The 27595-nt window shown below is 42.7% G+C and overlaps 1 protein-coding gene across 19 annotated transcripts in view; it reads left to right on the plus strand.

Annotated features, from left to right (window-relative positions):
* Positions 1 to 966: 966 nt before the first annotated feature.
* The window catches only part of CADPS2 (calcium dependent secretion activator 2), a 506535-nt gene continuing 479906 nt past the window's right edge, over positions 967 to 27595 (plus strand). For 8 of the 19 annotated variants that reach the window (XM_036328812.1, XM_036328815.1, XM_036328814.1 and 5 more), the window contains exon 1: positions 967 to 1815. In XM_036328812.1, coding sequence (XP_036184705.1) covers positions 1477 to 1815 — 339 coding nt within the window. In that variant the 5' untranslated portion in view covers positions 967 to 1476. The remainder of the gene's footprint in view (positions 1816 to 27595) is intronic. The other 11 variants (XM_036328822.1, XM_036328823.1, XM_036328825.1 and 8 more) reach the window with 3 other exon arrangements.

Genomic DNA, 27595 nt, shown 5'->3' on the forward strand with positions numbered 1-27595 from the left:
AGGGAGAATGTCACTCAATGCAGAAGGAACGCCTCTCTCTTGTTTACCTAACGGTGAAAGTGGCTTGAAAAAGCTAAAACTGCTCTTTGGCCACGGGGTAGACAGGCTCAGAGGCAGTAATTTCATCTGCTCAGTGGTACTACCACTGCGCTTTATCACCTCCCTGCCAGCTTGGCCACGGCACACTGCTCCGCTCCGTGTGCTGAAGGCCCCGTTTTCCTGATTTCTCCGCTCTGTCGGTATTTAGAACATAAACAAAATCTCAGAAACTTCCAGGTGGTTCCGGCGTTGGGACTGAGAAATCTGCGCAGATAAGATAGGCTTCTGGTGCAGCGAGGAGACGCCCACTTGAGGCCAGAACCGACAGGGACCGAGTGCGGTGTGCCCCAGGGCGCCGCAGGCTCGTCCGGATCCTTAGGGCTGGACACTGGGCGTGCACGCAAATATTAGCTGAATAAATGTTCACACCAGCGCACTACGTGCCTGGAGTCACCCGCATCCCAACCCAGAAAACAATCGAGCTGCGACAGCTGAATGAGCACGCAACTTAGCAAATATAAAATCTATCTTGTTTCATGCGTCTACAGCAATAAAGTTTTTATTTTTTTAAAGCCTCGCGTGTTTTTGCTTTTTGTTTTTCTTTCAAGAACGTTCCTCTGACTTTTACCATTGGAACTTCACCATGAGGATCAAACAGCAGCAGAGCAGAGAGAGAGACTTTTCAAAGTCTCTTCCCAACGTTATTTGGAGGAGAACAGCAAAGGCCCCACTTTCCTGTGCTCCGGTTCCAAACCTGCGTATCCGTTTCGGGTCCGAGAGAGTTTCTGGCAGCTCCCTTATCTGAGGGGCGGGAGGAGGGGTGGGGAGGAAGGAAGAGGGGCGGTGGGGTCAAAGCTCCCGCCCCTCAGGAAGCTCGGAAGAGAAAAAAGGATGGGGTGGGGCGGTCACGACCGTCCAGGCCACTCCGGGTGGCGGCACACGGAGCCAGCGCGCTCTGCAGCTCCCCGCCTTTGCAAGCTGCGCTCCCAGGCACCGGGCGCCGGGGCAGCCGAGGCAGCGCGCGCACGCGCACTCCGCGGCCCCGCGCCCGCCCGGGCGCTGCAGCCCACGTGTTGCTTGTTGTCGGCGCCACAGGTTCCCCACCTGCGCCGGGCGCTCGGGCCGCTCCGCCCCGGCCGGCGGGCGCTCAGGGACCGCGGGGTGGGCGGGCCCGGGGCCGGCGCGCGGCCTCACCCCCCGCGCTAACTCCGCCTCTTGAAGCGCGGCGGCTCCCCGGCTCCCGCCCGCGTCCTCCTCCCGGCGCCTGCCCGCCCCTGGCGCCCGGGTGGTAGGAAACGCTCCCGAGTCTAACTCGACGTGTCCGGAAAGCCCGGGCCAGTTTCCCTTTCATTCCGCGGCCGCTGCTGCCAGCCGCGCGGCTCCCGGAGCCCCGCGGGCGCTGCCGCCGGGGGTGAGGCACCTGGGGCCGCGGGCACCATGCTGGACCCTTCTTCCAGCGAAGAGGAGTCGGACGAGGGGCTGGAGGAGGAGAGCCGCGAGGTGCCGGTGGCGGCCGGCGGTTCGCAGCGAGCGCTGCCCGCTCCGGCTCGGGAAGGGCGGCGGGACGCGCCGGGGCGCGCGGGCGGCGGTGGCGCGGTCAGACCCGGGAGCCCGAGCCCCTCGGTGATCAGCGAGGGGCGAGACGAGCCCGAGAGGCAGCTGGATGAGGAGCAGGAGCGGAGGATCCGCCTGCAGCTCTACGTCTTCGTGGTGCGATGCATCGCGTACCCCTTCAACGCCAAGCAGCCCACAGACATGGCCCGGAGGCAGCAGAAGGTGAGTTGCGGGCAGGACCGCGCGCCTCCTGGACTTGCCCCTCCCGGGGCGGGGAGCGCTCGGGCCGCGGTCCCTCTGCCCCACGCAGGACGCTGTGTTTTTGTTAGTCTTGGAGGCAGGGGGACCTTTGCGGGGAGGACAGGGTCTTAGCCCCCCTGGGAGTCGGTGGCAGCGGACGCATCTTCGCCCCGGGCTTGGCAGACTGTCAGCTTGGCGTCCGTGAGACCGAGACGGACCGGGCAGCGCCGGCCCTGCGGTGGGGCACCCGGAGGGCCGGGCTCTGGCCCGGTTCGAACGCAGTCCCCGTGAACTTGAATTTCTCGCGGCAGCGGCGCCTCCTGCTCGCCTAGCCCAGCTGGAGCTGGACCTGGCCGGAGGTCGGAATGAATGTAGCGAGTGGGATCCGGACACTTGCGTTGGTCAGAGGGGAGTCTCCACTAGGGCGAAGGGGTGGGAATGTTCCTTGGTGACTAAAAAACAAAACCAAACCCAAAGTAAAATGGACAGGCTTCCTATACTGCTTTATAAACTGGGACCTCGGATCTAAACACTGCAAAAGGTACGCAGCTTTGTAGAGGTACCGTGAGTTAGTAATTCCTGGGCCAGCCAGGCCCAGTGAAGCGCACTATTGATACAAATAAAGGATTGGCTCATAACCACTTCAAAACAAATGTCCCCTCCCTGTTGCCCGCTCCCGCCCCCCAAGAGGTAAGGAGTTTGTTTCGGGTGTAATGCATGCCAAAGACCCCAGGGATTGAATGTTCTGTAGCAGACAAAAGTAATGGCTCAGATTGCCTTAACTGGTTGTTTTCAACAGAAACGGTGTAGTAGACAGTCTCGCTAATACAGTGGTTCTCAACCTTGGCTGCACATTAGAATCACCTGGGAATCTTGTTAAAATCCTGATTTCTGGGCCTCATCCTCCGGAAATTCTGTTTCTTTGTTACTAATGATGAGGCCCAGAAATCAGGATTTTAACAAGATTCCCAGGTGATTCTAATGTGCAGCCAAGGTTGAGAACCACTGCTCTAATAGAATGCTGAACCCAGATTATTCTTAGAAGGTTCAGTAGAAACATATAGCAGTCTCCTTGGTTTGGGACAAGATGTGGAGACCTAGAGAGATTGCCCAAGGCATGCATACCTGGATGCACAGGTGTTTGTTAGTTTCCTGGAGTAGTAACTTTAGCGTGTGAGGCACTTGGAAATTTGGAGAGCTTTCGAATTGAATTTTGAAAGCCTGCATTTCAGTGTCAGTGCAGTCTTCCCACACCATCCTAACCCTGTGTGCCCATCCTCTTAAAACAGGCCCAACCTGAGCAGCTGTTTTGAATCATTCATTTTCAGGGCAAGCTTATAGGATGCTTCTCTGCATCTGGACGCTAATTACACAGATCCTTCAAATACCTAACCCTCTTCAGATTCACAACCCCAGAGATGGAAAAGAGGTAGGGATCCTCTGAGAGGTAGGGATCGTGTCAGAGTGGCATTCCTAATCCCAGACCAATTGGCATAACTGATGACACCATTCCTCAGGTCAGATTTGAGTGCACCGGGGAGTTTTGGGAGCCTTCCATTCACCCCTAGGCCAGTACCCTACTTTCTCGTCTATAGCTTGCTGTGGAGATGCAGTCCCCTCTAACCTCTCCTGAATTCTATAGGTCAAATGACTTTCAATTTCAGTAGCCATTCTTAAACCAAGTGTAACTTTTGACAAGTATAGGTGCCCCCCAGATGTATTCACACACTTTGAATAATTATAAAGGCAGTGTTATTGGGGGATAGGGGAGGCTAGGGGACTGTCTAGGGCGGGGGGATAAAATGGACACATATGTAATACCCTTTGTAATACTTTAAGCAATAAAAAAAAATAATTATAAAGGCAGTGTTTATTAAGATACGTTTCATTTTCAAAATTGAGCTATCAGCTGTTAAAATGTGTATACATTTTTGGGGGCACGCTGTGATAAGTGGTCATATCAAGTTTACGAATATCATCCATTCTCCACTGTTTTTCACTCATACTGCATTAACACTTATTTTTGGTGTGTTAAAGTCTTAAAAAAACGAAGTTTGGTGACATTAAGATGCTGTCCTATTTGGAATATTATCTTTGAAAATAAGTGTTTGCAACTTATTAGTAGCTGACTTATACTGTATGTTCTTGTTGGGTTTTGGTAACGAAACAAACTCTCCCTTGCTTGTTGAGCTAGGGCAGATCTCTCTGACACGGCCTGTTTAATTACAGACATGCCTCAGACGTTGCAGGTTCCCTTCCAGACCACTCAATAAAGCCAGTCTTAATCTTTTGCTGCTGGAGGGTCTTGCCTTCAATTTGCACCACCTCCTCCCCCAAAACAAAAATGCCCCAAACCCACACATCTGTGAAGTGCAATAAAGCGGAGCGCAGTAAAATGAGATATGCCCTGTAGAGTGTAGAATGTCTCTCCAGAAATTGTGTTGGCAAACAGGTGCTTTCCCAACACTACTGCATATGTTCTGCTCAAAAATAATTTGGAATACTTGGAAATTTTTCTAAATGTTGAGAGCATTGAGTGCGGTCAGATTAACTTTTGTGAATTTATTATTATTATTATTATTATTATTATTATTAAGGAAGAAACCCCACAACAATCTAAGTCGTTCTATTAGTCAAACTTATTCAAAAGGCACCTCATGCTTTTTTTTTTTTTTTTTAAACATGTTATTTGCTAAGGGGAGCTGGAGCTATTCTTCACAGTCAGATTTCCTCCTGGACAAAATGAAATGGGAATAAACTATATTTTTGCAAATTTGATGCACAAGCCAGTCTTGAATTATACAGTTGGGTTATATAGAGGAAATAACAGGATAATTACAAAATCACCATCTATTGTATACTTTTATACTGTCTTCAAGTAGGCAGACATCCCATAAAAGGATTTAATAGCTTAAATTGTTGTCATTGAAATGCATATTGCTGCTCACTTCTTTTTTTTTTTTTATTGAATTGGTTAATAAAATTATACAGGTTTCAGGTATGCAGTTCTACAACACATCATCTGTATATTGTATTGCGTGTTTCCCCCTCAAGTCACTTCTTTCAACTTTGTGAATTTAGAACTCAGAAATTGGGATCTGAAAGGGTCCTCATTTTATAAATGAAGAAAATTAATCGGAGATAAGAGCCTTCCCTTGCCAGTCAGAGCCCTCTCACTGTTAGGGCTGGTGAGCCTCTGAGGAGAGCAGTGTTGTTTTTCAATTGGCTGCAGGGGCCCACAAGGCTAGTGAAGGGCTCATCCATGAGCTACTTGAGAAAGCTTCATAGCTTTAAACTCACAGTTGACTAAAACACGCCTGTCTTTGATTTTGGCTGGGAAATTTCAGCACTGAGGAACAACAGTCGTCACCCTATGCCCGTTAGACCCTCTGACTGACTTTACAGGAAATTCTGGGTGGTGGTGGTGGTAGGGTGTGGACTGGGCACTGATAAGGCTCTGTACCAGGTGGGCACACTTCCTAAGTGGACATACATAATATGGATGTGAAGTAAATTGCCAATGGCCAAGTAGCTTTGTCTGAGTAGTGCTTAAAGCCTGTGGTGCTTATTTACCTTGATTACCTTGGCACCATCACACTGCAAAGGGCAGTAAAGATGAACTTTGGGTGGTTCTCTATCATTGGGTAAAGGTGGGATCAGTGTTGAAAAGGGAAAACAGTGACACAGATAAAGCAAGCCAGTTATTGCTTTAGGCGATTTGTTTGTTGAACCTTTGGAAAACATTGAGATCCAGGAGGAAAAAGTGATAAAAAAGGGGTTCATAGTGGTTAGAAGGTAGGGAGAATCTGGCAAACATGATACCCACGGGAGAGATTTAGTACATTCACTCACGTAGCTGTGGGTTTACAGACTATAATTCTCAAATTATAACTGTCTTTCATATGTGCTTGACTTACGTGGTAATCGTTTTGGTTAGCCAGGAGTCTATAGGTTTCTAGTTGGTGGTTGCTCTGTTCATTATTTTTGTTTTTATTAAGTTAAAGTCAGATGTTGAGAAGGAGCCAACTATTTTTTAAACTAGAAATAATGAAGAGGGAATTAAAAAGATTGAAATGGTACCTAATAACTTTCCACATGCTTCGTATACCCACGTTCTTTGCATTTTTATGTGCATTGTCACTGTAATCACACTAAATTGTGCCTTATTAAACCTGTTTATATAATCACTCCCACCACGTCACACAATTTTTCTTGTTAATTCTAAATTTGACTAATGTATACAAATAATACTGTGAAATTGCAGATGGGGTTGGGGGAGAGTAAACTCCTTAATTAAAATTGATCAGGAAGAGATCAATTGTGGGGAAATAGTATTGGTGAAATAATTCACAGTGCACTCTTGCCCACAACTCTCTCCCATCCGAATATTATACTACAGTAAAGTGGGCACTTCTGTCCCTCTTTAGAAATGGTTTTCTTTTTGGGGTTTTGTTTTGATTTTGAATCTTCTGACTGCGTAGGTCAGCGGTTCTCAACCTGTGGGTCGCGACCCCTTTGGCAGTTGAACGACCCTTTCACAGGGGTCGCCTAAGACCATCCTGCATATCAGATATTTACATTACGATTCATAACAGTAGCAACATTACAGTTATGAAGTAGCAACGAAAATAATTTTATGGTTGGGTCACAACATGAGGAACTGTATTTAAAGGGCCAGAAGGTTGAGAACCACTGGCTTAGGTGATCTCCCCCCCCCCCCCCCCCCCCCCCCCCCAGGGAAAGAGCCACTTTTATAAAATATTAGCTACAGATTTTCGAAGACTGAGAATCGCTTACCTTATAGCAGGAGTCACTGTGCCTCAATGATTCTGCTATTGTTCCATTTTGGGGGACTAAAATACAATGGTGGCCCGATGCGGGGAGTCTAAGAGATGAGTAAATGTCTGGGTATGTGGAAGGGTTCCATTTAGTCCACCTCAAAGAATCAGCAACATAGAGGATGGGGGAAGGATGCTGTAGAGGCAAAAGAGGAGTCTTATAGTTTATAGTTTGCTGTGGAAACTAATGTTCCATAAACGTGTTTTGAGACCACCAGGACTCACCCCCTCTCTTCTAAAGAAAGCCATAAAAGGTAATACCTTTTGGTGTGCAAGTAATAACTTCAAAGTGACCCTTTCCCACTGCCAATCCCTAGAGGCACGCAGTGCTTGTAGGAGCCCCACAGTATCCCTGCTTTCTTGCTTGCAGAGTCCCAGCAGATCTGGGGATGGTATAAAAATCCATCCATTGTGCTCCCTGGGGCTTTGGGATGTTATGGTGCAAATACAGAAGAGAAAGGTTTTGTTGTTTGCTGTTGTCCTAAGGGGGGTGAGTCGGAAACCACACATAAAAGTAAAACTTGAGATTGGTCTTAAACAGTATCTCAGAGGAAAATGATTGTTGCTTCAACTGATCCATCTAACCCCCCACCAGGGTGTCTTGAGACCACAGAACTTAATTTGGTGAAATGAGTTGTATTAATGAGAACTCAAGCAGATTAAGTAAAATTTGCATTTGCTTTTCTCTTTCAAAAAAATCAGCTGTAGTTTTAATACACAATGACTGCCTATAAAGTGAAATATTGTCATGCTGTGGTTTCTCTTTAGCTTTTGTCTGTCTGTCTGTTAATGGAAACAGTCCTCTTCATTTGTACACTCACAAGATAAAAAGCACACTTTGTAAGGTCATTAAAGACCTTCAAAGCAAAACAAAAGGAAGCCCATTGCCAGGTTATGAAATATAGGCATTCTGAGTGGAAAATCTTACCAGCTATTTGGTTGTGAGGCAGGTCTCTCTTGAATTATTGTGTTACTTTATATGCATTTCAAATTAATTTAGACCTTTCTTTGGGAAGGAAGAGGTGGGTTGCATAGTCACATGTTATTTCAGTTTTTAGGCTAGAAAAGGCCTAATGATTGTAAGTAGTGGATGCATTATTGAAACAAATGACACCTTCTCCAGGGTTTTAGGAATATTTAAGAATCAAATTATGGAACTGTTGTCTTAAATCTATAACATTTTATGATCACTGTTTAAGTTACCTAAGGGTTTGGCTATGATTTCCTTTTTGAAAAGAAAAACACCTGTGATTCTTATCCGTAGCTGCACATTAGAAACACCTTGGGGAACTTTAAATGCCATTATCCAGGTTGTGCCCCAGATTAATTAAATCAATCTCTGGGTAGTCCTAAAGCTTCCCAGGTGATTCCAATCTACAACCAAGGTTGCATACCAATGTTTTAGACTGGAAAGCTACAGGGAAATGGCTTATTTTCACCTAAGCAAGGTGAAAGTATTTGATTAAGATTACTGAGTAATTAAACCAGTATTCCACATTAAGAAAAAGGCAATAGGAATGCTCTCATAAGGAACAAAGAGCCCTACACATCTTAATAATCTAGGAACCACAGAAGACCCTGAATAGCCACCACAATCTTGAAAAAGAACAAAGTGGGAGGTATCACACTCCCTGATATCAAACTATACTACAAGGCTGTAATGATCAAAACAGCATAGTACTGGTATAAAAAACAGAAACATAGATCAATAGAACAGAATAGAGAGCCCAGAAAATAATACCTACACGTACATGGTCAATTATTCTGTGACAGTGGAGGAAAGCATATACATTAGGGTAAATAGTCTCTTCAATAAATTGCATTGGGGAAACTGGACAGATTTGCAAAAAAAGTGAAACTAGACCACTTTTCCATGTCATATATAAGAATGAACTCGAAATGGAAGACAGTATGGAGGTTCTTAAAAAATTTGTTGTGCTTTTGTTTTTTAGAAGTGAAATAAAAATTATTAGTGATAAGCATAGACTTCAAATCTGGTAGAATTGAGACAAAGACCAAACTATGCTACACATAGCAAGTTTTTAACATTAAATTGGGTGCTTATTCAGTTTAGCTGTTTTTCATTTCAATTGTGAATGAAACACTCAGACTCGAAGAACTTGTACAAATACATAAACTGAAAAGTGGGCTGCAACCAGGTTTTGTAATGTTTTATCTCAGTGGAAATGTATGTCTCCTCTCCTACATTGCCTCCCTTTTCTTGGTTTGGCTTTCCCACTCTCTGTGTCGTTTGTGGGAACCTGTGTGTAGGAGAGTAGGGCTCTGCCCTTCATTGTCCTCTCTACATTGCTGTCACCTCATTTGTCAAATGACTAATACTTCAGCAAGATGCCATGAAGATCATGTAAGATTTCTGAACAGCAACTAGCATAGTGTCTGGCATGGAGTAGATCTTCAAAGAGTTTTTATTTTTTATTTCCTCATAATATTCCTTCAGAAAAGAAATTTTTCATTCTATAAAGCGTATTGCATTTAACAAAAAATATTTGAACAGATATGTATGCTAGGCACTGTTGTAAGCACTAGGAATAGAGATGTGGACAAGGATTCCTCAGGAATTTATATTCTAGCAGAGGAGATGGGTGGTCAACAAGTATATGGATCTACATAATAAGGGATATCTAGTGACTGTGGGAGGGAGTTTGGCATCACTGGCTGTTTCAGGTCGGGTGGTCAGGGAAAGCCTTGAGGAGCAGGTAGTGGTTGAGCAGAACTTGAAATTAAGTGAAGGGTTGAGCCACTTGAAGATGAAGAATAGATAGTGCCCCTTTAGTCTATTCTCACAGCTGTACAACTTGAAGGCAGTGCCTTAAATTCCATGGAACTGGTATACCCTAGAGTTCTGCAATGTAGTGGCACTATCTATTCTCAAAGAGATCTTTTCAGAATCTTAGATCCCTTCTTGAACCTGCTCAAAACTTGTCAATAGCTTCTCATCACACTTAAATTCTTATTTTACCGTCACCTAGAGAATTCATAAAAGCTAGCCCTATCTCTCCAGACTCTTCATCTTCAAGTGGCTCAACCCTTCACTTAATTTTGAAATTATAACATGCTACAAATATTTAAGCTTCCTATTAAAATAATAGGAAGGGCTAGCTTTTATGAATTCTCTAGGTGACGGTAAGATAAGAATGAGTATATACTTACTCTCTTATTTCTTGCTCCTTTCTCTGTAGACCTTATGGCTGTAGTTTTCCTGCTGTTAGTGTTACTTGATGTTCACCTCCCCTCCTTTCTGGATACTTCCCCACCCCTATCTTCCCTTGCAGCTACAGGTGGCCATGTGACACAAGTTCTGCTATATGAGACAGACAATCGTCTTGTGACTCTGAGGGAAATACTTAAGGAAATTTCGGATGTGCTGGCTGGGTCAGACACACTTGATTCTGAAACCATTGCCAACAGTACCTGCATCTAGACGTTTCTCTGTGAGAAAAATATTCTCTCAATATTTTTTGCCAATATATTGTTAATTTACTTTGTTCTATAAGAATCATTAGGATCTCTGCACTTTGTTGAGTAGTTGAGTCTAGACATTAAAAATTAATGGAGTTACATTATCAAGACTGTTTTTCACTACAATACCACATAATATGCTTGGTTGCATTCCTTTTCTTACAAAACTTTGTATTTTTCTTGGAGTTTTGATTTGTTTTTCTTCTCTACCCATCTTGTCTCCTTTCATTGCCTCCTCATAGTGGACCAAATTATAAGCCAGTGGTTCTCAAGGGGATGGTAGTACCCTTTAGCAGATGTTTAAAATAATTGTGGCCCTAGCTGGTTTGGCTTAGTGGATAGAGCATTGGCCTGCAGACTGAAGGGTCCCGGGTTCGATTCCCATCAGGGGCACATGCCTGGGTTTCGGGCTCAGGCCCCAGTGGGGGCATGCGGGAGACACCCGATCCCTCTCATCATTGATGTTTCTATCTCTTCACTCCCTTCCTCTCTGAAATCAATAAAATATATATTAAAAATAAATGGAAACAATCAAAACAAACTTAAAAAAATAATTGTGGGGTGTTTTTGGTTTTGTCAATGATTAGGGGTTATTACTGGTATTTTCTAGGGATCCAGGGATTCTACAAATCCTGAAATGCATGATAAATTGCATCTTATATGGCATTTGCATGTCCACTTGGACACTTATGTTGGTTAAGATAGTTTATAATTATTTGAGTCACAGGGATATGTAATTATTTTTTCTAGAAATACAACTCTTGGGTAAATGGAGGGAAGATTGCACTTTATTTTGTTAGGAAGTTTTCTGAGAATTGCTCATCGTTTTTGGAAATAATGTCACCAACAGCAGTGATGCTTGTGACATTTGTGTTATCAATGCAGGATGCTTGTGTCAGCCTTCACTTACAGTTGTCAGATTCTCCTTGATTTCATAGATGTATACAAAAACGATTTAGCCCTTAGGTCAAAATGTCAAAAGTAAAGAATAGTGCTGACAACAGTTAAATATTTCCTAACTTCCCTTAAGTTCAGATTCCTTCATTATATACGAGGGTCTAGGCATCTAGTTTATGTTCTAGACCAGCTATGCCTAAGCATTTACATACTAAGAAACATGTTATTTCACTTGATTATTTCTATTCCAGTTAGGATCATGTATTTATAATTTTTAAAACATCTGTGCAGATAATATAACCTGGCAATAGATGTTATTTCTGTGTAGCAAAAGGGTTATTTTGTTTTCCTTTAAAATTAAAAAGGGGCTTAGCAGGGCCCAGTAGGAAATAGCTGGCACACTCCATGGGGGGAATTCACAAACCACAGAGGGTCTGACAGGTTTAATGGAAGCAATGAGGGATGTTGAAGCCTCAATAGTTGGCTGCAGAGCGGTGCCCTTACTTACCCCTCAGCCTCCATGGGCAAAAGGAGGGAGCTGTGGCCTGAGCTGGATAGGAACTAAAGCCGTGGGAGAAAGAAGCTCAGGTCTCCAGGTGAAGAACCAGTGACTGACAAACTGGGTGTGGCAGGGAGGGAGCCAAGGGAGTAAATTTCCTCTTGCTCTTCTTTCCCTCCCTCTGGTTTCCTGCTGTTACTTCACCAAAAGGGAAACCCTATGAGAAGTTGAGGAGCAAAAAGCCTTGGCTGTTGCGGTTCATTAGCCTCCCAAGGCGCAGAGTAGTGTAGACAATAGGGGAAAATGGGTCTGGAGGGCACAGGTGAAGGGGATTCCTAGCACAGGGGATGTTGTGTCTGATTAGGTGTGAGAGTCAAGATTCTAAAGGGTAGCACTAATTTCTTGTTTTTACCTTTCTCGCCCAGATATGTACCCCCTGTAGCCCTCCTCTGACATAACTCATTTCTGAATCTGTGTTTGGACAGCAGGCTGAGAGCTGTCATTCTCATCGTTCCTTTTGACTTGGAGACACAGTTCTCCTATTCCCTCATTTTTTTAAAAAATATTTATTAATTTCAGAGAGGAAGGGAGAGGGAGAAATAGAAACATCATTGATGAGAGGGAATCATTGACTGGCTGCCTCCTGCACGCCCCCCTACTGGGGATCGAGCCCACAACCCAGGCATGTGCCCTTGACCTGAATGGAACTCGGGACCCTTTAGTCCTCAGGCCAATGCTCTATCCACTGAGCCAAACCAGCTGGGGCAATTCCCTCACTTTGTTTGAACTTTTTCACATGTACCTTTGTAAGAAAGTGTGCTAAATCGTCCGAATCCATGCAAGTCTGGGCTGAACTCATTCTCCCTCAGCACATTGAAGGCATGATTCCTCCATAGTGTTCTAGCTTCCAGTGTTGTAATGAAAAGCTTGAAGTGTGGTTTCACTTTTAAATGGCCTTTTTTCCCCTTTCTCAAATGATTTTATGTTCTTGTCTTTGTCTTTAGAGGGTTCTGAAATGCTACAATAACCTTTTTAGCTTTAAAAGTATTCGTTGTGCAAGGAACTTGTTTCCATTCAATCTGCCTACAGGACCAGGTCTTTCAACTCTTAGAGATTTTTGTGTGAAGTTGGAATGGAAGGCCAGGCTGTAAAGAATGGTGTTTGCTTTCTTTAAGGTGACACAGCTTCTTGACATCATCCTACTGGTTGTTAGCACACTTATAAACCTCGAAACGTTCTATTTGGGTGAATTGTCATCAATTTGGGTGAATTTTCATTATACTGAAGATTGTCATTAACAAACAGGTGTTTTCTCTTCGTTGCCTCTTGGCTTTATTTAAGTACACAGTAATGTAAAATTTGCTTAGAATCAACATGACAACAGGGTATTCATATGTGTGTAATTAAAATATTCCCTTTTTTTTCTTATGTTTTAATTTCATATATGACTTTGTGGTTTTTATCTTTGACTTCCTTGTATATTAATGGAGCTATTAACTGGAGTAAGGCTCATAGATTTTAAAATGATCTTGATATGATGACATGTAAACTTCTAGTTGGAGAAAGGAATTTCAAAAGAAATGTTTGCTCATTCAGCATTATATTTGCCTAGAGCAGGGGTGGGCAAACTTTTTGACTCGAGGGCCACAATGGATTCTTAAACTGGACCGGAGGGCCGGAACAAAAGCATGGATGGAGTGTTTGTGTGAACTAATATAAATTCAAAGTAAACATCATTACATAAAAGGGTACAGTCTTTTTTTTTTTTTTTTTTTTTTTTTTTAGTTTTATTCATTTCAGACGGGCAGTAGTTTGCCCACGGCTGGCCTAGAGGCATTAGGTAGCATTGTGTATAGGTTTATTTTAATTGTAAATCCACTTGTTTATGACCTAAGTTGTTTTAATCTACGTATGACAAGGGGGAAAAAGAGAGTTGCTTTGATCCAAATGTGAAGTTGTGGCAGGATGTCATCATTCCACATTTCTTTGATATAAGAATGAAGGTAAGCAGTGCCAGTATGTCTTCATTCTAAATCTGTTGTCCTCGATAAGCAGTCAGCAACCCAGAAGCTGAGGGCGCCTCGTGGGGACGGGGACGGGGGAGGGGGGAGGCGAGGGGGCTGATCCATAAGAGCTTGTGATAGAAGCAACTATGGCAAGGGGACATTTAAAATATAAATTCTGAGAGTTTGTGAGGACTAAGAGTTTCAGCTTGGGTGAAGTGACTCTTTGGTAACAGAAACTCTCCAGGAGTCTTTGGGCATATAGTTTCTGCTGTGGTCAAGGTGACTCCTTGGTTGGCTCTGGTGATAAGCCAGCCTTGCTGTGGCCCCTTGGAAGAGATCAGCCCACCTATCAACACTGGCATCTGCATTCCCTAGCAGCAGGCTCTAGCAACATGGGGCATTTACTTGGGTGTTGGCAGCTGGAAAACAGTTCTTGGTTGGGTACTGACTCTCCTGAGTGTCTCCTCATCTAAAAAGGTATGCCTCCCTTTGCCTGGAACAGTAGTGTCATTTGTCATTTGTTCAGAATATGTTATTTCTTTACTAGAGGCCTGGTGCTTGGATTCGTGCACCGGTGGGGTCCCTCAGCCTGGCCTACGGGGACTGGGCCGAAACTGGCTCTCCGACATTCCCTGAGGGGTCCTGTATTGTGAGAGGGCGGTTCTTGGGTGACACACTCCGGAACTGGGCTCCCTCCTCTCTGGTTCCAAGTGTATCACGTGAGAACTGCCGCTGCCAAGTGACTGCAGCTCAGCAGCTCCTGCGTTGAGTGTCTGCCCCCTGGTGGTCAGTGCGTATCATAGCTACTGGCTGGTCAGTTGGTCAGCCGGTTGCTTAGGCTTTTATATATATAGATTTTGCTTATTAAGTGATATTTTCCTGTATATTATTGGCTTGTGAAATTATTATATTTCCCACAGAAAACCTGGGCTAATTTGCTGGCAAAGACAGCTCAGTCTCTGAGCATAACTTTTGCTGCTCCCCACAACACAAAACAACCAGTTGTTATAAACCTTAAGATAAGAATAAAAATGAAAAGGTCCTTATCTAATTAGTGATTTAATATATGTATATTGAAATGTGTGTGTGTGTATGTGTATATATATATATATATATATATATATATATCTCACAAGCTCAGTCAATTATTTATAAAATTTTATTTTTAGGAGAATTTTTTTTTACTGTAAAATAGTATAAGCTTTCAATTAACCAACACCAAGTTGAACTGAATGTTTTAAGCAGTTTTAGGAGCAAACCAATAAAGGGAGTAGTGAAGGTGAATCTAAAGCATATTCTGAAAACCAGCTGGTGAGGTATGTGCTAGGGTCAGGGAGAGATCTGAATTCCATTAGTGACTTTTTGGCAGGAGTTACTCAATTCTTTTTATAGTGCAAGGTCCCGTGGCCCTGTTCCCTGACCACCCTGTATAATAAAAGGCTAATATGCAAACCAACCGATCAGCAGAAAGACCCGTTGCTATGATGCGCAGTCACCACCAGGGGGGAGATGCTCAACACAACACAGGAGCGTCTCTGGTGGTCATTGCGCTCCCACAGGGGGAGCACTTCTCAGCCGGAAGCCGAGGCTCACGGCTGGTGAGCACAGTGGTGGTGGTGGGAGCTTCTCCAACCTCTGCGGCAGTTGGACATCCCCCGAGGGCTCCCAGACAGCGAGCAGGCGCAGGCCAGGCTGAGGGGACTCCCCTCCCCGCTCCCATGCATGAATTTCATGTACCAGGCCTTTAGTATCAATATGTAATGGTTTCAGTAGTACCATCTGTTGTACCCTCTCCACCCCCCTCACAAGAACCAACTGTATGACAATGAGAACATTTTAACTTGTTAGGAAGCATCTTTTATTCTCATTAAAGGCAGCTCTCTTCATATTTGCTTAAACATTGAACTTTTTACTTTTTTTTTTTTCTTGCCAGTGACTTCATTCACTAGGCCCTCAGTATTTTCATTAATTTCAGAATTATATATTGCTGTTCTGAGGCCTCACAGCAGAATGGTCTCAATATCTTCACAAAAAATGTGTAGTCTAAAATGTCAACTCTACATAACGTGCCAGATATATTAATGTTTACCAGGTGCTGAGCATGAAGGTTAAAAAACAATGGGTAAAATACATAATGACTTTTTAAAAAAGTGAATAGGATTACATGACATTTTTAAGTCTTAGAACTTTGAGGTCATCTTATTTCTATTTCGGTATTTGCACAGAGATCGTAGCACAGAGATCGTAGCAGTGTGCCTAAGGTCATTGCGTTTGTAAATGGACTTCAGGTTCTAACTTGGACCTCTGTGTTTCCAAACCCTTGGATCTTCCCTTCAGGTGCTTACCGAGGTGTTGTGTTGTGTTTTTCTGTTTTGTTTTTTTCCCTCAAAATTACAACTACTTTGTTTTTGCTACAAGAACTCTTTAAAGTAGTTTTATTAGATTGCGCTGAAGTCAAATTGCAGGAGAAATCATGTGCCACTAACACATTACAACACCCTATTAAAGCCTGACAGAAGGTGACTTGAGTATTTTGTGGTCTTCACGCCAGCTTTATAAAGGGAGTTAGGATTGTGTGAGAAACTGTTTGAATAAGAAATCTTAAAATGTCAGGACCTCATAATTGGAATTCTGAATTCTCATAAAGTCTAATAGAATCTGTCAAACTCCTGAGGGGGTTATTGATCTTGATTCCAAGTGCCTGCCCTTAGGGCATCTGTACTCAGGGCTTCCCATTACCTTCCCCAAAGCCACGTGGAATCTGGTTTTGGAAAGCTGTCATTATTTAATAAATAGTCCAACCTCAGTTTCTTTTAATTTATTTATTTTTTAGTTTTTACTATCTTTCTTACTCATAAATCTCTAGAATTATATATTTTTTCTGAATGTAGAAATAATATGTGCTTGTAGTAAAGTCCAGAAACATGCAGAGAAATTAAGGGAAAAAATTTACCATCTGACCAGAGGTAACAGCAGCAAGTGGTGAGCAGTTCATCCTTACTGTTTTTTCCATGATTGCTTCCCCCTATTGACCACCCTATGAATTTGAATCTTGCTTCCCCCCCTCCCACTTAACATCATATACTGAATATCCTTCTATTTAAAAAACTATTTCTAGTACTTTTTAAATGGTGTGTACTCTTTCCTCATATTGTTTCTGTATCATAATTTTCTTAACATTTGTGCCTTGATGATCCTGTAGGTATACCTTATGGGGGCTGAGGGATGGATTTCTCAGTATTTCTAGACTGGGAATATCAAAGTAACGAGGGCATATTTTGAGAGTTGTAATATATATTGAATAATTCTTCTCTAGAACAAATACACACACATAAATATATATACACTAGAGGCCTGATGCACAAAATTTGTGCAAGGGGCTTGGCCCTCGCAGCTGTGGTGGCTGTCCTCGGCCCTCACAGCCCAGCTTTGTCTGTAAAGTCATCCGGATGGTCGTTCTGCTGTTTGGCTGTCCTGTCTAATTAGCATATTATGCTTTTTTTTAATTATAGATATTCTTGTAAGAATACCCATTTCTCTACAGCCTTGTCAGCTTTCAATATTATATTAAAGATGTCTTTGTAAAGTTCATTTTTTAATAAAGAGGTATAATTTTTATTCTGCTCTTTAAATAATTTGTTAGACATCTTTGTATATTTGATTACCACAAATGGGTTCTTGTTTTACTTAAAAAAAATGTTAGCGAAAATTTTAGCTCCATTTTCATGTGTTTCTTTTAGCCAATTGTTGGGCCCCATAATTGGGAAGGCTCTTGTGAGGCAAGCTGAGAGCCCAGAATTCATGTTGATGTGTCTAAAAAGTAGAGGTTTGTGTGTCTAAGAGGATTGGTGGATTCGGGGCAGGGAGAGGAGTTTGGTGGTATAGCGGTAGTCTAGGGAAGGAGAGATGAACGGACCTGGTGAAGGTAAAGATGGATAAAGTGATGGAGAAATAATAATAGGGTTGTAAGAGATGGTTGGGAAACAGAGTGAGAAGCAAACGGACTGGTAAATGAGCAGGATTTAGAGATTATTCTTAGGATCATGCTGGTGCTACTTATGGGTTGAGGATAACATTACCAATATGTGAAAAGGATTTGGGGATATTCTAGTGAGGATTAGGTTGGCTCTGAACACAAAGCCTCGCTCATAGTAGCTTTAGCCACTGGACTTTATTTTCTTACTTTACAATAGCAGCTGGGATTGTGGCTCATCTTCCTGTTTTCCTGCTCTTCCATCCCTAGCCTGAGGCTTTTACCTTCATGGTTGCAACTACCTGCAGGTGAGGGATTTACATTCCTGGCCGAAGGAAAGATGGAGCCATGGGCTCTGTCATGGAGTGACTTTATTCTGGAAAAGAGCATCCCTCCCCACCTTGACTTCTTTATTTTTGTGGCAAAATTGCGATACTAGATTATATATATTTCAGGTGGGACAGCATTATAATTTGATATTTGTATACAGTGCATAGTGTTCACCACTACAAGTCTAGTTACTACCCATCATCAAATAGTCGGCTTCTCTCACCCATTTTGCCCTCCCTAACCCCCCTTCCCTTTGGTAATTACCCATCTGTTCTCTGTATATGTTTTATTTGGTTTTGTTTTAATTCCACATATAAGTGAAATCATTCAGTATTGATCTTTCTTCATCTCACTTATTTCACTTAACGTTATACCCTCACAGTCCATCCATGTTAGTGTTGCAGATGGAAAGGTTTCCTTTTGGTGTGGCTGAATGGTACTCATACCACATCATCTTTTATCCATTCATCCATTAGTGGGCATTAGGTTGTTTCTTTATCTTAGTTAATGTAAACATGCTGTAAGGAACATAGGAATGCCTGCATGTTTTCAAATTAGTGTTCTTGTATTCTTTGAATAAATAGCTGGGTCACCTGGTAGGAATCACCATACAATTTCTATAGTGGCTGCACCAGTTTGTGGCTGTTCAGTTTTCCCAACATCATTTATTGAAGAGACTGTCCTTTCCCCATTGTGTGTTCTTGGCTCCTGTGTTGTAAATTAATTGTTCACTTAACGTGAGGGCTTATTTTTGGGATCTCTTCTGTTCCATTGATCTGTGTGTCTGTCTTTATGCCACTAGCATATTGTTTTGATTACTCTAGCTTTATAGTATAGTTTGAAATAAGAGAGCATGATACCTCTATTTTTGTTCTTCCTCAAGATTGCTTTGGCCGTTTGGAGTTTTTTGTGGCTCCATACAAATTTTAGAATTACTTGGTCTAGTTCTGTGAAAAATGCCAATGGAATTTTGATAGGGATTTCACTAAATCTGTAGATCGTTTTGGGTGGTATGGACTTTCTTTGTCTTATTGGCAAAACATAGCACCAAGGAAGGCTGGGATATTAGTTTTTTTTTTTTTTTTTTTTTTTTTTTACCATTCTGTACTAGGGGAGAGCAGAGGAGAGGGGATTTGGAATGGGAATTAAGCCACTGAAAGTATGCCAACAATGGGATGGATAATAAATTTAACCTTGACCATGTTTGTGGAGGAGACATTTATGCAATGGAAAATGTGCTTAGATTTTAGAATAAGTTATCAGGGCTTGGAAGATAGACGTAGATGCGATCTGCATTTGATTCATATTCAGACCTTTATCTAAAGGACTTCAAATTCCAATTTCTCAGTTTTTTCTGTCCTATTTCCATGGCTTCTCTTGTTGCCTGAATTCCATTTATGAGGTTTCAGGTCACTTTGTGTCAGGACTATCCAGCACCATCCAGCCACAAGGCTAGATTCCCTCATGACATCCCATCATTCTGGTCTATTTGCTGTTATTTCATTAATTGCCCTCAAAATTCTCTTGGGTATGCTTGCTTATTGTGTTAATTGCGGGGTGCGGGAGGGGTGGTCCTCTATCCATGTTTGGAATTTTAATTCCAGTCTGCAGTTTATCAGGGATATGGCAGTAACCACATTTTCAGCCCTCTCGATATATGCCTTTTCATACCTGGGGGGATGGATTGTTGCTGAGACTGACCACACTGGCTGCATAATGACTCTCACTCCCGGGACTGTTTCCTTCCCATCCCCCTGATGGTGACTTGGTATAGGAAGAACTAGCTTCCAGGCGGAAAGCTGCTAAGGACTGTTCCTAATTCTACTCCTAAGGAAATGATCCTGCTTGTTTTCTCATCAGTGCTCCTCTCTGGCCCTGACTACAGCGGATGGGGATCAAAGTCACACTTTAGAAAGCTTTCAGACTCCACTACAAACTACTTCCTCTCCCGGGAGAGAGGCTTTTAAGTAATTCAAGGCTTTCATGGGTTATATTTGATATATAACAAGTCAGTAAACATTATCTAATTATTGTAGGTCTTTTGCAGATATGGGGATGCCCCTTTAGGTGCTGATTTTCAAGGACACACTTCCTCTTTGATTAAACTAAGTGGCGACTAACAGCTCTGTTGCTGAAGCCATGTGTTTTGATCAGTTGGGAATGTCTGTCTTCTCCAGGTCAACTCAGCCTTCCCTTTATACCAAACACTTTTGCAGCACAATATCATCTTAAGTGTTTTCCTGTAGAACTTGTTGCTGTCTGCATGTACTTGAAGCTAATTTTCCTGTCAGTGTTGGCGCAGACTGCTGATGTGCAACACTATGAAGTGTTAGCCCTGATTGCTTGTGGACGTCTCACAGTCCTCGGCATGTACAGCACTCCCGGTCCAGCACAGCTGAGCAGCATGGTGTGGGGTGCCTTGCTTGGCGACATTCTGTAGCAAATGTGGATGGTAGCTTTGTCAGACACCTTCTGTTGACGTAGACTTCCTCTCCTCTGCCTTGTAAAACATCATATGCTGTGAGGATAGGGCAGGTGAAAGCAAGATCCTCATTGGGGGTTCCGAGGACAGCGTCCCAGGAGTGCCTGGCGCCCTGTTGTCTTGACTGGTGGCCACAGGCTCTCCAGAAGGCGTGGGATAGGCTTTTCCACCAGAGTTGCATGCCCCAGCGGCTTCTGGGGCTTCTCCCTTGGGCTCCAAGATAAGAGGAAGCTTGCAAAGCACGGAAACAGTGGCACACAGTTCATGCCACGCACCCTTTTCTGCCTCTCCCCTCCGCCACCACCCTGTCTTCTCCTGCCTTTCCTTCTCTTCTTCCATCTCCGCTGTTATTCCTGCAGCCTGATTTCTCCGGGAAGGAGTTGATATGAATAGTATGGGTCATACAGAATGATATATGCACACTTTCCAGATTTTAATAGAACAATATATAAGCGTACATTTATTTGTGTATCTTTTGAAGTGGGAGTATGGTAGTCGGGATCTAGTCAGAAAAACAAGTATCATGAAGTGGGTTAATAGTGGGAATTTAATATAGGGAACTAATTACAAAGATATTGGAAAAGTCAAAAGAGCAAATGTGAATCTGTTATGCAATGCAGAGGTTACCAACTGCAGGAAGCAGCTATCATCTCTTGGGCTAAAGAGACAGAGGAGCTGACATTATGGGGGGAGGGAGGGAATGAGGGTGCTGCCTGGTGAGAGCAGAACCCAGGATTCAGGGTCACCCAGTGGACCTGTTGAGGGGGCTGCCCATGGGGAGCTAAAACAACAGAGGAGCTGTAGCTGTTGCTGGAGTTGCCACCTGAAATAGAGGAGGTGAGGGTAGAAATACCCTGGCCTTTTCCCGCCTCATAATGTCTGGTCGCCTGCTAGTCTCTCATTAGCCCAAGATACCAGTAGCCAGCTGTCAGGGAAACCTAGGCATTGGAGTTTGCGGGATTCAGTCCTGTGAAGGAGCAGGAAGGGGAACCAGTGGGAGAGCAAACAGGCAAAGGACTGGCACAAACGTATGGTTCTGTTGATGTTAGTCATGCATGAGGCACATCCCTAACGTACCTTCCATCATTTCCCATTTTAGATTTTTTAATTTATAGGAATTCTTTAATTTCTCTTGGAAATGTTTGGAATGGAGAATGCAGTCCACATGCAGTGTTTTGCCGTAGCCTCTAAATTCGTTTTCCTGCTTCCATCCTTACCACCCCCACCTCTAATCTGGGCTCTACACGCACTCAGAGTGAGTCCTTTATAAGAAAAGTGAGTTTGTTTCCCTTCAAGACCTCCGAAGGGTTCCACTACACTCCCCGCTGAAGTCTTTACAGTGTTCCATCTCCCAAGGTCCTGTAGGTGTTCTGCCCCCTTTCTCTCTCAGACCTCATGTCCTGCTCCTCCCACCTTGCTCTTTCTGTTCTAGCTAAACTCACCTCCTTGCTGTTGGTGGAACATGCTGGCATGTTTTTACTTGTGCCTCTTATGGACTGTTCCCTGTACCTTGAAGGCTCTTTCTCCAGGTTTCCCTCCCAACTCCCATCCTTCACTTTTGCTCAGTCATCAACTTGATAAGGTGTTTCTTGACCTCCCTGTTTAACATGGTCCTTTCTTCTTATTCACAAACTACTTTCTGAGTTTTATTTTTCCCTGTCACACTGAACACCTCCTAGTACACTACATAACATTCAAGATCTACCTCTACTTTCCCCCTCCCTAGCCCCCGTTAATGTAAACTCCGTGAGGCGGGGGGACTTTTTGGCAGTTTTATTCATAGCACATCTGGCTCATATGCTGTTGTTGGATGAATGGCTAGGAGTCTTCCTAGATTTTTAGTTCTTTCTCAAAAATCTCTTAGTTGTTTTAATTACATTTCAATGTGACAGTAATAACTTACTTGCTTCTCATGAGTCTTTCTAAAGTGTTTTACCTTAATTTTTAATAGAAAAAAAGAATTATTTTTGACTAAAATTTTTGAGGTAGTGAGGAGTTCTGGATGCACATTGCACTTCTGACACTTCTCAGTTTGTTCACGGACAATTACTTGTGGCTTAGCTTCCTTGTCTGTAATAGAGATAGTAATAGTACCGCACCACGTGGTTATAAGTATGAAGTTAAGGCATGAAAAACACTTTAGTCTACTCTACACAGTAAGTGCCAACTAGATCTTAGCTATTCTTATAAAGGTGGATTTACATGCTGCAGTGACCAGGAAAATGCGCCCCTCTGGTCTCCTGCTGTGGAGCTTAACTGACTGATAGCCGAGCTGCTGCCCCTTTGCTTCCACCTTCACTCTGATGTCATGTTTTCTGTAGGCCTTCTAGCCAGTGACTGGGCACAGAAGTGATAGTAAGGCACACCCATTCCTCTGAGTGTGGGATTGTGCTAGCAGGTGATCCTTTCTTTGATCTTTGCTTTAAGTCCAGTTTTCCTTCCTTCCTTTCTTTTCTTCTACCAACACCAGCCCAGCATCCTGTATTAGGATGCTCCTTGTCTTCTCCTGTTCCTACTCTTCATGGACTGAAATGTTTGTGTCTCTCCAGAAAATTCATAGCTTGAAATCCTAACTCCCAAGGTGAATTTGGGAGGTGATTGGGTCATGAGGGTGGAGCCCTCCTGAATGGGATTAGTGTCCTTCTAAAAGGGGCCCCAGAAAGCTCTCTCACCTCTTTGAGCTGTGAGGACACAGAAGGGAGAGGTCTGTGTATGAACCAGGAAGTTGGCTCTCACTAGACACTGAATCTGCTTGTGCCTCCATCATAGACTTTTGAGCCTCCAGAACTGAAAAATAAATGATTTTTTGTTTAAGTCACCCAGTCAGTGGTATTTTTTAAAAATATATTTTTTTATTGATTTTTTTTACAGAGAGGAAGGGAGAGGGATAGAGAGTTAGAAACATCAATGAGAGAGAAACATCGATCACCTGCCTCCTGCACATCTCCAACTGGGGATGTGCCTGCAACCAAGGTACATGCACTTGACTGGAATCAAACCTGGGACCTTTCAGTCTGCAGGCCGACGCTCTATCCAGAGTCAAACCAGTTAGGGCAGTCAGTGGTATTTTTGTTTTAGCAGCCGGAAACACTGAGACACTACCTCAGTATGTCTTTTGCATGTCTGATCATCTTATTTGAGTGTTCCTTTACATGGTAGACCCAAACTACTAATGCACATGATGTTTAAATAATAAGAACAGTTGCAATAATAAGTAAAGCTGACATGCGTGAATTGAGAAACACAACTGTCTCATTGTGGACGTATAGCATAGCTAGTCCTAGTGAGAATAGAAGTGCCCGGGCGGCTAGAAAAGGAGCCACTAGCTACAGCATGCCCTTTGCAGAATAAGAATGCTGCCCAAGAGAATGGAGATCTAATAAACTGTGTCCTCACTGGCTATTGTTGGAGCTTCTGCTGATACTTCTTAGCTGTTTGAATGGAAACCTCCTTCAGGGAAAGACTCAATCAAATGCTGCTTTTATATCAGCCACAGCCGCTGCCTGCAGTGGTAAACTTACATGCTTAATAAAACTTCGTTAAGCCCGGGCTGGTGTGGCACAGTTGGTTGAGCATCCTCTTGTGCACTGAGAGGTCACAGGTTTGATTCCCTGTCTCAGAGCACATCCCAGATTTTGGGCTCAATCTCTGGTCTCAGTAGGCCATAGTGTATGTGGGTGGCAGCTGATAGATGTTATTCTCTCACATTGACGATTCTCTCCTTCTCCTGCTCTCTACCTCTTTCTACCCCTCTGTCTGTCTGTCTCTCTCTTTCTCTCTCTCTCTCATACATACATACATACATACATACATATATACATATTAAAACACACACACACACACAAACAAAACTTTGTTAAATTGAGCAGGCATTTCTTAAATGACGGACACTATATTCATTTTACTTGGGAATTGTGAGTAGGTGTTAGACTTTGCTGGCTGGAGGGCAAACAAAGATTGAGGAGCTCTAGAGTTCTTGAATTCTCAGATGTTACCAGGGAATTTCTCTGGAAATCTACATCAATGGCATTGTTGTTGTCCAAAGTACAAATAGTGAAGCTGTCAGAATTCATCGATGCTATAAGTACATTTTAAAAACACAGGACCAGCCCACCTCCACCCTTAGTCTGATACTAACCCACTGGAGTAGATGGTGAGGGACCTAGATTGAAGAGAAAGAAAGGGGAAGGGGGACGCAGGTGCCAAGCGGCAGAGAAAGACTCTCTCAGAGACCCAGCTCCAAAGTTAGGTCTGTTCCAGGATATATTTTATTTTATTAAATTTCCTAAGTGAACGTTCAGTGGTTTCTGTTTCTTGCAACCAAAATAGCCCTTTTAATTGTAGCTGATCCCCATGCATAGTTGATAACAGAGCTCTGCTACGCAAAGACTGTGGACTAGTGTCTTCAGAGCTTGTTAGAAATTCAGAATCTTGCCCTGGCCACCAGGTAATTCAGTAGGTTGCTGGTTTAATCCCTGGTCAGGGTATATATAAGAACCATCCTATGAATGCATTAATAAGTGGAACAACAAATCTCTCTCTCTCTCTCTCTCTCTCTCTCTCATCAATGAATAAAATATTTTTTAAAAGGAGAAATTTGCAATCTCTAACCCCCGCACCCCTAGCCATGGAATTAATCTGCATTTTAGCAAAATCTCCAGGAGATATGTATGCCTATTAAAGCATTGTGTAGTGGATACTCTTACAATAAAGCTATCTAGGAGAGAGAAAGGATGGACTACATACCTAATTAAAATTTTTATTACCTGTTGGACTGCCTTTTCATTCTCAGTATTGAGACTTTATGGATGTATCATAAAAATGATTTATTAATCATTTATGTGGTAAGATTCTGTTAAACACTGTATATACATTTTCATTTAGTACCTCAAACTTAAGAGTTAGGTTCTAATTTATTTTACAGAATGAGAAACTGAGTCAAGGAATGCTTGTTTTTTTCCTAAAATAAAATGGCATTGTACAATTTAAAAGTTACTGTGAGATGTGAGGTTCAGATTTTCTGTCTTTGATAAGGATTGAATTTTTCGCAGCATACTCCTTGATATAAAATAATTTAAGATTTAAATAAACTTTACTTTTGAGAAGGTAGAACATATTTTTTTTTCTGCTAACAATAACAATGTGTCATGAATAATATACTTTTTTTATTTAAACATGAGAATATTCTTAACTTTGCTGGACCTACAAAATGTTTGCTGGCCCCCATATTATAAATTTTATGATTTTTACTGACACGGTTATGGTTATAGTGGCCCAGTTAAGATGCTTATTTTAGAGTGTTTCATTTGATATTTCAAAAGTTTGCATTTGTTTCTGGTTTCACTAAATTGAGGTTTCATGTCGTTATTTTGCTTATGTGATCTGCTCAGTATGTCTCCTTATCTCATTATTTATCTTTAGGGTTTTGCTAATCATGTGGTTTGCTTAATCCCCCCCCCCCCCCCTTATTTTTCAAAATACTTAGTAAGATACCAGTTGGAAGGCATAATAGCAAGGTGTAGACTTTAAGTCAGATTCCACATGCTAGTTGTATCATTGGACCAATTTACTTAACTTCCTCAGTCTTATTGTACCCAGCTTTAAAGTGGGAATAACATGACTAACTTTGCCCCCACATCTCTGGACACATATTAATGAAGTAATTTGAAAAAGAAACCAAAAAGCTGGGGTAAACACATATTAAAACAACAAAGAGATCCCATCTTTGTATGGCCCAAACAAGGAACACTGACAACACCACATGTGGGTGAGGAGGTGGAGCAACCGGAACTCTTGTGCTTTGCTGCTGGGAATATAAAATGGCACAGCCACTTTGGAAGACAATTTGGTGGTTTCTTACAAAACTCTTACCAAATAATCCAGCAATCACACTCCTTGTTATTTACTGAACAGTAGTTGAAAACTTACATTTACATAGAAGCTTGCATATGGGATGTTTACAGCAGCAAAAGCTATCAATATGTCCTCCAGTAGTAAATGGATAAAGTGTTGTACATCCAGACAGTGGAATATAATGCAGCACTAAAAAGAAAAGAACTATCTATATATATAAAAGTCTAAGCGACTAGTCGACCGAAGGACCGTTCGACCGGTTGCTATGATGCGCACTGACCACCAGTGGGGAGACGCTCAACGCAGGAGCTGCCCCCCCTGATGGTCCGTATGCTCCCACAGCCAACCTCCCACAGTCCCTCCCCCCGGAATGGGTGAGACTGCCCTGATTGCTGGCCAGGCCGAGGGACCCCACCCGTACACCAGGCCTCTAGTCAAGCCATAAAAGACCTAGAGGAACCTTAAATGCGTATTACTGTGTGAAAGAAGCTAAACTGAAAAGGCTTCTGTACGATTCCTTCTGTATGACATTCTGGAAAAGGCAAAACTGTAGAGAGAGTAAAAAGATAAGTGGTTGGTGGGGGTGGGAGGAGGAATGAATAGGCAGACACAGGATTTTTAGGGCACTGAAATGCTCTGTATCATACAGCAGTGATGGGTACATGTCATCATTATACATTTGTCTAAACCAGCCGTGGGCAAACTACGGCCCGCGGGCCGGATCCGGCCCGTTTGAAATGAGTAAAACTATTGAAAAAAAAAGACCGTACCCTTTTATGTAATGATGTTTACTTTGAATTTATATTAGTTCACACAAACACTCCATCCATGCTTTTGTTCCGGCCCTCCGGTCCAGTTTAAGAACCCATTGTGGCCCTCGAGTCAAAACGTTTGCCCACCCCTGGTCTAAACTCATAGAGTGAACACCACCGAGTGAGCTATATTGTAAAATGTAGACTTGGGGTGATAATGATGTGTTGATGTAGGTTTATCAATTGTAACAAATGTACCACTCTGGTGGAGGATGTAATGGGGGAGGCTGTGAATTAGGAGGGATGGAGTATTTATAAGTTCTCTGTATCTTTCCCCTTAATTTTGTTGTGAACTTAAAACTACACTAAAAATATTCTAAAATAAAAGCGTAGATAGTAAATATTACCTTTAAAATTTTCAGTCAGACCTTACTTCTCCCTGGTTCACAATGTTATGGGAAATGTTTAATATTCTGCATTAATTTAAGGGGAAGTTCTTTGAAAAAATGGAAAGCTAGGGCATCCGTATCTTACAAAGAAATAAGCTCTATTCCTTAAGTATTTCCAGTATCCACTGTCTTTTTTTGTGCTATACTAAAAATGGTGTTATCAGGTAAAGCCCTAAAAAGTAATTGAGACAAAGCTGTTTTTT

This window comes from Myotis myotis, unplaced genomic scaffold, assembly GCF_014108235.1.
Source record: "Myotis myotis isolate mMyoMyo1 unplaced genomic scaffold, mMyoMyo1.p scaffold_m19_p_11, whole genome shotgun sequence".
NCBI lineage: Eukaryota > Metazoa > Chordata > Mammalia > Chiroptera > Vespertilionidae > Myotis > Myotis myotis.